The sequence below is a fragment of the Arachis stenosperma genome, chromosome 5 (assembly GCF_014773155.1).
Source record: "Arachis stenosperma cultivar V10309 chromosome 5, arast.V10309.gnm1.PFL2, whole genome shotgun sequence".
Classification (NCBI taxonomy): Eukaryota; Viridiplantae; Streptophyta; class Magnoliopsida; order Fabales; family Fabaceae; genus Arachis; species Arachis stenosperma.
Genome location: NC_080381.1, coordinates 128291698 through 128303429, shown reverse-complemented (window position 1 = coordinate 128303429; position 11732 = coordinate 128291698). Strand labels below are relative to the sequence as shown.

Genomic DNA, 11732 nt, shown 5'->3' with positions numbered 1-11732 from the left:
TAAATTATTTACGATATGCATTTAATTTTAATAAACTAATAAAAATTTTATACGATCACATAATTATTTTTAGATAAATTTTTACATAATAAATTTAAAAATTAATTACATTTACTACTTGTTTGTTAATACAGGATTTGGATGTCTATATAAAAAACTAAGACATCTTTTAGACAAATATTAGAAGGCCAACTTAGGAAAAAAAATTAATCAGAATTAACCCAAATAAATACAAGCAAAAATTGTTAGTTACTTAAGGGTGAATTTTGTTTGTGTTTTTATTTTTATCTTTATTTTTAGTATTTTTGTTTTTTGAATTTTATGGAAAAAAAAGAGAAAACAATTTTATTTTCATCTTTTTATTTTTACAAAATTTTAAAAATAAAAAATAAAAAAAACGACAAATAGGTCATTGAGTTTTTATCTTAAAGACAAATAAATTCTTGACTAATTGAAAATTTAAAGACGTCCCTTACTTTTTAAAAAGTCAGACATATAAGTTTTACTCGAAAACTTATTTGTCCTTATATATTTTAGACAAAAGAATTTAAATATTTTGCATTTTAAAAAATAAGAGACATTTTTGTATTTTTAATTGGGTTTAGTAAACATGTATTGTAAGGGCACATAATAAGCTTTATCACCAGCAAAAAATTTTAAATGTTTTCATTTAACGAATATAAAATAAATGTATTGAAAATTTAAATTTTTTATATGAATAATACTAGACGACCAAATTTTTTTATGAGTTGAGTTTAATCAAGTTAAACAATAAGATTTGGAGTAGTGTTATTCATAATTAATTTTTGTTAATGTTAGACCAACTTGATTAGACTTACTTAACAAAAAAGATTTAGATATATAGTATTATTTCTTTTACATTTTCAATGAAATTTTTTTTATTTTGTAATTTTACTTTTAATATACATAATATATAAATTTTTTTTAATTAATTAAAAACTTATGTATCTTTAAACTAAAAAGCTAGGGCATATATATATATTGAAATAAAAATGCATACCAAAGGCATCTTTATTATTTATATACTATCTTAACTAAATGTACCGGCACTAAAATTCATATAATGAATAATGCAAAGTTTCTAAAGAAATTTACCTTGGGAAAAAGCAAAATGGAAAAAAGGAAAAAGATAATAATAATAATGAAACAGTTGACGTTGAAGGGGGAAAGAAAGAGTGGGAGAGTGGTCAACTTCCTGGTGTTGCTTCAGCATTCCAACTCCATGCTCTGCAAGCACAACACATGATGTTATCTAGAAAATCTCAATAATGTCACTTTCAATTCCAATTATACCCTCCCAATCTTCCCAAAACTCCCAGTAACTGCCACATACTCTCTTCTTCGTCTTCTTCAATACCCCCACATGTGTATATATAAATGCTTACCATTACAAATCATACCAGCTATGTATATTCCACATTGACCTCATTCCTCTTCATCTTGTAAATAAGGTTTTGCCTCTTTTTTCTTCAGAGAGTAATAAAGGTAACACTAACACCCCTATGTTCATTGATCATTACAATATGTTTTCTATTTATCGTTGCTTTTGTGTATTGGGTTTTGTTTATCAATGCTGAGAATGGAATTTCAGAAGCGCTTTTGTTCTTGTGTTGTAATGTTAGTGGAGAATCTCAGAAGAAACAATGTCACGCAATCAATTAAATTTGTTTTAATTGCTGTTGGCTTCTTTTTTTTTTTTTTTTCCCTTTTCTGTGTTGTGATTGATTCTAAAGTTTGATTCATTTCTCTTTTTCCCTTTTCTGTTTTTTTGTCCTTTCTTCTTACACAATTTTTCTAGTTTTATTCTAAATTCCATAACAAGTAATCAATGGTTGATTTTGAAGCATTTCTCTCTTTCTGCCTCTCTATCTGTGAAGTTAGTACTTGGCTCTTGATTTTATTTTTTTTTTTTTGATTCAGTTCTCAAAAAATCAATGTATGTAAGTAAATGTAATATGTCGCAAAGCTTATTCTGATTTCTTCTTCAGATTTTTGTTTCTTGTTTTCCTATTCTAAAATTTGAAGAATTTATTTATCTATATGTTTGAGTTTAATTTTAATGTAGGGACAATATAAAATTGCATACTCTGTCATCCAATCAAAATGTTGTTGTAAAATATAATTACTTTTGCTACTGTGATGACATATAACTGATAGTGAATATAAATCAAAACATTGTTATTCATTTGATTTTTGTTCATGGCAGATTAAGTTGAGTGCTGATTGAATTGTTCTTCATATGCCTGGGTTAGCAATGGATGAGTTACATGTAAATAGTGCAAAAGAAGAACATAGTGGGAGTTACACACCCCACAAGGAAAACTTCAACAATCAACAAGCATCTCCAAGGAGCACACTGAGTCCAAGGAGCATTCAAAGTGACTCAATTGATTTGGCTATCGATGGTGTGGTGGACACCTCCATTGAGCAATTGTATCACAATGTCTGCGAGATGCGAAGCTCCGATCACTCACCGTCCAGAGCTAGTTTCTTCTCGTATGGAGAAGAGTCAAGGATTGATTCAGAGCTTTGCCATCTTGTTGGTGACATTGCAGGTTTGGACATCACAAAGAAGGTTGTCAGAGAGAACAATGAGGATTCCAATGGCAATGGCAATGCTAGTGGTAATGAATCCATAAAGAAGGAAAATAACCTCTCACCAAACTCAAAGGTCATTGAAGAATCAGAAAAATCGACTCGAGGAAGCAAGAAATTGCGCGAGAGGCCGTCCAGGAAGGAGAGGGGTGCTAGAAAATCAAATGGTCTTTACCATATGAGGAGGTACAAGAGTCTTGGTTTAATGAAGGGGATTGAGGATCCTATTTCTGCTGGTTTAGATAATCCAGAATTGGGACCTTTCTTGCTTAAGCAAACAAGGGATTTGATTGCTTCGGGTGAGAATCCAAGGAAGGCTCTTGATTTGGCTCTTAGAGCCTTGAAATCATTTGAGACTTGTGCTATTGATGGAAAACCAAGTTTGGAAATGGTTATGTGCCTCCATGTCTTGGCATCAATATACTGTAATATGGGACAGTACAATGAGGCCATTCCAATTCTTGAGCGTTCGATTGAAATTCCGGTTTTGGAGGATGGCCAGGATCATGCACTAGCAAAATTTGCAGGTTGCATGCAATTGGGTGATACTTATGCAATAATGGGTCAGATTGAGAATTCTCTGCTGTTTTACACAGCAGGCCTAGAAATTCAAGGGCAAATCCTGGGGGAAACGGATCCAAGATATGGTGAGACATGCCGGTATGTAGCCGAGGCGCATGTTCAGGCATTGCAGTTTGATGAGGCTGAGAAGATTTGTCAGACAGCTCTTGAAATTCACAAGGGAAACAGTTCACCAGATTCACTTGAGGAAGCGGCAGATAGAAGACTAATGGGGCTTATTTGTGATTCAAAGGGTGACTATGAGGCTGCACTTGAGCACTATGTTCTTGCAAGCATGGCTATGTCAGCAAATGGCCATGAAGTAGATGTTGCCACCATTGATTGCAGCATTGGTGACGCGTATCTCTCTTTGGCGCGCTATGATGAGGCGGTATTCTCTTATCAAAAGGCACTTACTGTGTTCAAATCAACCAAAGGAGAGAACCATCCAACGGTTGGTTCAGTTTATGTCCGGTTAGCCGACCTGTATAACAAGATAGGAAAGTTCAAGGAATCAAAATCTTACTGCGAAAATGCGCTGAGAATCTATGGGAAGATCAAACCAGGGATCCTCTCAGAAGACATTGCTAGTGGTTTGATTGATGTTGCGGCGATATACCAATCAATGAATGATTTGGAGAAAGGGTTGAAGCTTTTGAAGAAGGCTTTGAAGATATATGGTAATGCACCTGGACAACAAAGCACTGTTGCAGGGATTGAGGCACAGATGGGGGTAATGTATTACATGCTAGGGAACTATGCTGATTCCTATAACATCTTTAAGAGTTCCATTGCCAAGTTTCGCGCAAGCGGAGAGAAGAAATCAGCTTTGTTTGGGATTGCTTTGAACCAAATGGGGCTTGCTTGCGTGCAGCGTTATGCTATAAATGAAGCCGCGGATTTGTTTGAAGAGGCTAGGACAATATTGGAAAAAGAGTATGGTCCATATCATCCAGACACCTTAGGTGTCTATAGCAATCTTGCAGGAACCTATGATGCAATGGGCAGGTACATATTCATGATTTTCTCAATTTCTTAATTTACTTGTTTTAACCTTATGCAAATACATTATAGTTTTAAGAATGTGGACATAATTTTCAGGCCTTAATTATTAATTACTAATACTTGTTTATGTCTAATGATTTTGCAGAGTGGATGATGCCATTGAGATTTTGGAATATGTAGTTGGAATGAGAGAAGAGAAGCTTGGAACAGCAAATCCTGATGTGGATGATGAGAAGCGTAGGTTGGCAGAGTTATTAAAAGAAGCAGGAAGGGCTCGGAACAGGAAAACAAGGAGGTCACTGGAAACTCTTCTTGATGCAAACTCACACCTCATAAAAGAAAATTTCATCAAGGTATAAATCATGCATGAAGCTGTATATATTATATAAGGTATTGAAATTAGTGGTTTGCTTTGTTTTTATCATTGTTCTCGGATAGAAATGTGTTATTTGTAACCTTTTTTATTTCTTATTCTGAGTTTGCACACATTCTTCCATCCTCAAATGAAGTGTGGAAATATGTGTGTCGGCTTAGTATACGAAATAAAATAAACGAGTACACATAACATTTCTCTCGCATATATGACCAACAAAGAAACCGAACAATAACAAAGTGGAAATATGCTCCACTTTCCGAATTTGTTCATTGCTCAAGCATTTTCACAGAAGTTTCTTCTGTATTTGTATTTTCTATAGTGCACAGGAAATTTATCTGTATTCATATATTCTTATTTGTATAACTGACTTTATAAAATGGTTGAAAATTCAATTTTTCTATGCAAAGAAATGTATGGCGGAACTTAATTTTCTATATGCTGGTATACCTAATGCTGTATTAGAAAATTCAGTCGCTTCTTACTGCGTTTGGAGATGCTACCATATAATATTTTTATTTGTTTTCATGTCATAGTCATTAATCTTATGAATATGACTACATGAAAATGACATGACACTTCTAACTGGAAAGTGATTGTCTTAACTCCTAAGTGACATCATAGGTCAAACAAAAACAAATATAATAATATATCAAACACTTGATGTGATTTTTTCAAGTGATTCATGGGATTTACTTAGGGTATAAACCATAACTGCTCACCGGTAGTTGGGATTTTGACATTTATTCAATGAGTTTTATTAGCCAGTTCTCCAAGAACATTTATCAAGGTTTTAAATATTTGGGTAATTGACACCACTAAATCAATTCAATTGCTTTCTAATATTACTGTGATTGTCCTAAAAGCAAAAGTGCTACATGGATATCTGAATTTATATTGAAATGATGTAAATTGAAGTATCGATGTAAATTCAGGCATTCATATAATATTTTTGCTTCTAGGACAATTACGTAGTATTAGAGAGCAGTTAACTTAGTGGTCTCAATTATCCTAAATATTTTTAAATTTTTAAAAATTTCTTTAACAATATTCTTAAAGTATTCTTTTACATAAATTTAATAATATTAACTACGCAAAAAATGAATGCAACTGTTCAATTATACAAATTTGACTGAACAAATAAAACCATTACAATGACCTAACAATAATTGATATTTTCAAATGGAAAAATATAGGTAGACAATGAAAATACTAAATAATGTGAACAATGGATGTTCATTTCACTAGGTGTGGGCGGATGGTTATCTTAATATTAAGATTAGGTGGATAATTTGGAGGTGTAGTGCGTGTTTATTTTATTAGGCTAATTTTAGAACCCATTGTTCACAAAAGCCATTGTCTAATGTCTACCTAACAAAGTCCACCAAATATAACCAACTTAGGTTGGTCGAGTGGTCAGCTCATTTGTTCGTTTGCAAGTGTCGAGAGTTTGAATCCCATCTTGTGCATGCAGCAACTCATTAGCCAGCGGCAGACCCTTAAATGGAGCTCAGATCCTTGGGGATACCGTTTGGGTAAACCAAAAAAAAGTCCACCAAATATTAAAGTTACATTTGCTTTTTCTTCTTTTTCTTTTTCTTATTTCTTACATAAATTATGATATATGCTTGTACTCATTTGCACAACTCCTTAATAGTTTAACTAATCGTAAACCTTAGAAACTTCTTTATTAGCATACCAACTTGAAAATCCAACTCAAATAATGTTAACCAGATTCCGTTGGGTATAACTCAGATTCTCAGAAACAAGCCTGCCCAATTGGAATTGGTGGATCAGAGAAGGAGCCATAGAGAATGCGTTTAGCAATCCATTGATTTGCTGCTTGAGAGTAATGTATGCCATCCCAACTAACATGTTGAGAAGGATTTTTGCATGGATTCCCATAAACTGTGCCATTCACTACAGCTTTCTTCCCACAATTTATATGGTAACCATAGAAGCTACCACAACAGAACTCTAATGGAGGAACAAAACCTGCCACAAAAGCAAGAACAAGAGTTAAACTTTTTTTTTTTTTTTGATGATGCAAGAGTTAAACTTTAAACATAGAGAGAACTGTCAATTTAGCCCTTAAAAAATTTTTTTTTGGTCGATTCCCTTAAAAGTTTGAAATGCTGAAACACTATATACTACTAAATTAAGTGTTCTTTTACAACCTTGGCTCTTTGCAGTGCTGATTAGTTGGTATTTTGCTTTAAACACATCAACATATGTGAATTTAGCTAGAGGGAGCTTTTTCCTTAGCTGAAATACTTGGTTCTTGAGTTGCCTGTTAAATTCCAAAGCAAGCTCATTGTGAGGTTTCACACATCCATTTGCATCAATGTTACCCTTCTTAGGCTCATAGTAAATGTAACTGTATGGTAAGCATCCAATTGGACCTGTGTTATGAATCCAGAACACTCTTGCCCCTTCATTGTATAGTTGCTACAAACATAATAATCAATGCAAAATTTTAAGTCCTCAAAAACCAAATCGCTATAACGGGAATGACTCGAATGCATTAAGTTGAAGTTAGTGTTCTTTACACGAAGATAATCTAATAATATAGATTTAATATAGTTTGTTGATATAAAATTATATTTAAATTTATGGTTCCCTTACTTGAGCTGATTGGGAGTATTGGCTCAAGATATGAGGAATAGACCTTCTAACTTGTTCCATTGAACCATGTTGAATTCCAAAGGCAAGATCATTTTGTCCAATATCAATGGTGTATATTGCCTTGGAGAATTCCTCAGGCCTTGGAAGACCACTTTTCAAAGGTGGATCTGTCCCTGGAATATTGAAAATAGATAAACAAGTGTCACTAGCATAATAACGAAGCACCATTCTACTACTACCATTTTCAAAAAAAAACGAAGGTTTTTATTTCATTTCCTTTATAGGGGCACTGGCATTGTGACATAAAACATGAAACGAAAAATGGCATAGGGATGAGAAAATGAAACCGTTGTCAGAGAGCTGATTGAAGAGAATGTTGGTATGTGACTTGAACTGTATGAACTGAGAAACTTGAAGGCCAAGATGGAAAGGACTATAACCACCCGGAAGAATTGAAGAACCTCCTGTTGCAAAGTTTGCCCCATGCCTATAATTTGACCCAACCGAGTTCAAATATGCACTTACGTATGGAAGCTTCAATTCTTCAGCTGCATATATTCATACCCAAAATAAATATTTATGACAAAAAGGAATGCTTAACATTTCCAACATCTATAAAGTCCAATCACGCGTGCACCAAAATAGTTCTCAAGATCCTAATTGCAGCAATTATGTCTCTGAGACTAGCATAAATGTACCATATTAGTTTTTAATGGTGTGATGAGTTATTTACTGAAAAAGAATTGAGAATCTAATATAGTGTACTTCTGCTAATTTCAGAATACAATTGATGCAATTGAGATTTCAAAAACTATTTTAGTACAAGCAGCCAATCCTAGAGATTACTTTGAGACTAAAGCGGTTAGGGAGAGATCGAACATTAATTGCAGGGATTATGGATTGAGATGTGAAATCTATCGAGTCTCTTACGATTTATGTTGATTAAATAAAACTAGCAACCCACAAATTAAGGATTAATGACTTAAAAAAGGAAACACACATTTGATAGATGCATATAGAAAAGTAAACCTGACCCAAAGACTTATGAAGATGAAATCTGAGAAGGGATGAGAAGTGGTTTGGGCTTACTTATGAAATCGATGATGAGACGGCCATCAGAGGCTCTTCCTGAGAGAGTGCCAAAGAAGGTTTCACCATTGGGAGGTCGAACACTAGTGAATGCTGCAGATACGGCTCCAGTGTCTGAGTTTGAGTCCCCAAAGTTGTATATTGCAGGGAACCAACACTTATTATTGTTTCCACCACCTAAGGCTTCTTGAACCAATGACCATGATGATAACACACACAGAGTCAAACACAAATGCCTTGTTACATGTTTGCTTCTCCTACAATCCATGGTTCAAGGCTTTTTATCTTATGGAATGTGTACTCTGTCCTCTGTGTTTTGCTCTGCTGCCACTAATTTGTAAGTGTGCTTCCTCAAACTCCAAGGAGGCAGTGAAACTCTTGTGATAATTGCAAATAACGTGTTATATCACCGTTCACCGACATGATTATTTTTTATATAAATATAATGTCACGGTGAAAATAGTTTGTAAGAATAACTGGATTCGATCTTGTCTATGCTTATTTTACAGTTGCTGCAACTTTACGCTTTTGATGAAACAAATTAATCATGATGTTTGTTTTAATTTTCCAAAACATACACATATATATTGACATGTAAACTTGAATATGGAGCAATAAAATGTTTATGGAAGACCAGTTTTTGACCAGTTGGAACTGGAATTATTCTGTACCATAATGGATTTTCTTGCATGAAATTTTTCAGCTTATATGGTTGTCTTAATTTTTTATTATTGACACCAAAAAAGTAGAGGTAGCATTCAAACTCATTACATAAAAAGCAAAAAAACAAAACAAAACAAAGATGTAGTCTACAACAAAAATTATTTTCAGTATTTTTTACTAGGTGTAAAAAATTCTTATATTGGATTTTTCATAACCTTCACATATATGTTGCTTATCATCCGAATTCCGAATGTTAAAAACCTAACACTAATAAGAATCCTCACTTTTATCTTATGTGAAAATTGTAGGACCATTATTAATTATAATTTTCTAGTTTGTTTCATGCTTTGCTGGTTAATATTTTGAGCAAAAAGGTTAAATAGAATCTTCTTTTTTGTACACCGGACCGCAGAATCTAGTAACGGGAAAGGCACAAACAACTTTTAGGGTCTGTTTTATGGAGCTTTCTAGTATGGGAAAAAGTATATTTGGAACTTTTAGTAAATTTTTTGAAGAGAAATTAAGATTAATAGATAGGAATTTAAGATTAAATTAATAAGTCTTCGTATTATATCTTGTGTAAAATATATACAATAGAGTTATATTTTAGTATTTTATTTGGTTCAAAATTAATAGAAAAATAAAAAAATATTTAATAGTTATAAAAAAATATTATTAAAATTTCAATAATTATTTTTAAAAATTTTAGTCACTTATTTTTTTTAATTTTTGAAAATAATGAAGAGGCTAAAATTTTGTAGCTTGAACTGAAATTTTAATTTCGATTTCTTATTACTAAACACAATACTAAATTTTAATCCTTTTATTTTTAATTTTAGTCTCTATAAAAAAAAACACTACCTTAATACATGGATGCTTTAACAATTTAACAGAATGAGAGAATGTTTTGTGAATATAAGTTTTTTGGAAAAATCTTTTACCATGGACACTTTGTTGATTGTCGTGTCTGTGTGTTGGATACATTTTGAATACAGTACTTATTAATATTTGTTTAATATATGTATTTACTGTTTAATAAAAAATAAAAAAAAATTAAACATGTTTGAACATACCTAAATATTATCACGTGTTAGCATGTTCAACCTTATTCTTAACATGTATTTTTAAAAAAAATTAGTATATATTATCTATTAGTAATATATTAAAAAAGAGCTAAAGATAACTTCTAAATTCATTTTTAGTCCTATAAATTTTTAACATGATGTTAGATCAGCTTAAGTGACTCTAGATTCATTGTTAATTTTTTATTTTTTTTCATATATCTCATTATTTATTTTTTACACCTTAACGTCCCATTAAATTTATCAAACGTTACAAAGAATAAAATCAATGTCAATTTCATCTTAAGGTCCCATTAAAATTATGAAATGTTATACCTAATAAAGGTCCCACTAAAATCAATGTAAATTTTACTTTAAATTCCCATTAAAATTATGAAACGTTATACCTAATAAAATTCAATGTACAAGAAAAAATTAATTTGTTTTTAAGATCCCACTAAATGATCAAATGTTACAAGAAATAAAAAATAAACGTATAAATTCTTTTAAGTTTCTACTAAAGTTAGGATAACCAATCTATTTTAAATGTAATCAATTGTAATATTAGTTTTAAAATATAACTAAATAGGTTTTTAAATATAATTAAAAATAACATAATTATATATTATATAATCAGATATTATAATAATAATTACAACAGTCACGTTTAACTTTAACGGTCACAAATAACAAAGAAAAATATGAATATATGTACATTTAAATATATATTTTATATTTTTTTTATGTAATCAGATATTACAACGGTAACTAAAACGATCACTTTAACGATCACAAATAACAACTTCTATCTTTGCATTATGCCATAGAATTCTCATTGTATTTTTATCTACTCATAATAACTTATCTTTATATAATATTATAATATTCTTTTTTAACCTTAATTTTTTATATTCTCTTACCCTTTATTTTTATAGGTTACACCAAGGTTGCGAGAACTAGATCGGTCAATAAACCGATAAGATAACTGGTTCATTGGTTCATTGGTTCGACCGGAGTTCAACCGGTTTAATTAAATATTAAATAAAATTATCAAAAATTTAATATATAATTTTAAATATTTAAATTTCAATAAAATTTAACCTAATAAAAATAAAATTTAAAATTTAAAGTTCCAATTTATAACCTAAAAATCAAAACTAACAAACAAATCAATAATAACCACTAACCATTGAATTTGCAAACATAATCATAATTTAAATTTGGAACAAACATAATCATAATCTGGAACAAACAAACAAACTATGAAATCAAATTACAGTAACAAATTAAAAATAAAACAAAAACATAATTTAAAATTTACAAAAACATAATCACAAAAACCTGATTAATTCATTTAATTAACAAAATAAAAAAAAGGCTAAAAAGTAGAAGGCAGCAATCAACAGAAATTAAATGCAAAAGACAACAATGAAAATATAACAATTAATCCAGACAAACAAGCAACAATCAACATAATCAAATCCCCAAAAACAGCAATTAATTCCCAAAAATAAAAACTGAAGAAGGGTAGGGATCTGCTTACAAACTCAGACATTCATAAACTCAAGCTAAACAGAAATTAGCAAATTCAGAATCAGAAATCAGAAATCAAAGAAAAGTACAAATACAAGCAAAATTAAATTGAAGACTAGCAGCAGCGAAGGAGGAATCCAAGTGACGGTGATGGAAGAGGGAAAGTGAGCTCGGGCTCAGAGGGGATTGAAGACAGGCTTGACGTG

The 11732-nt window shown here is 31.3% G+C and overlaps 2 protein-coding genes across 2 annotated transcripts; one reads left to right on the top strand and one right to left on the bottom strand.

The window, feature by feature from the left end:
• The first annotated feature begins 1218 nt into the window (after positions 1 to 1218).
• Positions 1219 to 6868, top strand: LOC130981809 (protein KINESIN LIGHT CHAIN-RELATED 2). The gene is made up of 4 exons (XM_057905522.1): positions 1219 to 1506; positions 2228 to 4185; positions 4328 to 4535; positions 6311 to 6868. The coding sequence occupies exons 2-4, from the start codon at positions 2261 to 2263 to the stop codon at positions 6377 to 6379; spliced, it is 2202 nt and encodes a 733-aa protein (XP_057761505.1). The 5' UTR covers positions 1219 to 1506; positions 2228 to 2260; the 3' UTR covers positions 6380 to 6868.
• On the bottom strand, positions 6533 to 8537 carry LOC130981371 (GDSL esterase/lipase At5g14450). Its single transcript, XM_057904961.1, has 5 exons — positions 8270 to 8537; positions 7528 to 7728; positions 7181 to 7353; positions 6830 to 7003; positions 6533 to 6550 (listed from the first exon to the last, which is right to left on the bottom strand). Exons 1-5 carry the CDS (start codon positions 8535 to 8537, stop codon positions 6533 to 6535), a joined length of 834 nt encoding a protein of 277 aa, XP_057760944.1.
• Positions 8538 to 11732: the final 3195 nt, after the last annotated feature.

Coding starts and splice junctions, on each gene's coding strand:
- LOC130981809 (XM_057905522.1), top strand. CDS start 2,261: ATGCCTGGGTTAGCAATGGATGAGTTACATGTAAATAGTGCAAAAGAA. Junction 4,186..4,327: donor ACCTATGATGCAATGGGCAG/GTACATATTCAT, acceptor ATGATTTTGCAG/AGTGGATGATGCCATTGAGA. Junction 4,536..6,310: donor TAAAAGAAAATTTCATCAAG/GTATAAATCATG, acceptor GGTATAACTCAG/ATTCTCAGAAACAAGCCTGC.
- LOC130981371 (XM_057904961.1), bottom strand. CDS start 8,537: ATGGATTGTAGGAGAAGCAAACATGTAACAAGGCATTTGTGTTTGACT. Junction 7,354..7,527: donor CAATCAGCTCTCTGACAACG/GTTTCATTTTCT, acceptor TCAATATTCCAG/GGACAGATCCACCTTTGAAA. Junction 7,004..7,180: donor AATACTCCCAATCAGCTCAA/GTAAGGGAACCA, acceptor TTATGTTTGTAG/CAACTATACAATGAAGGGGC.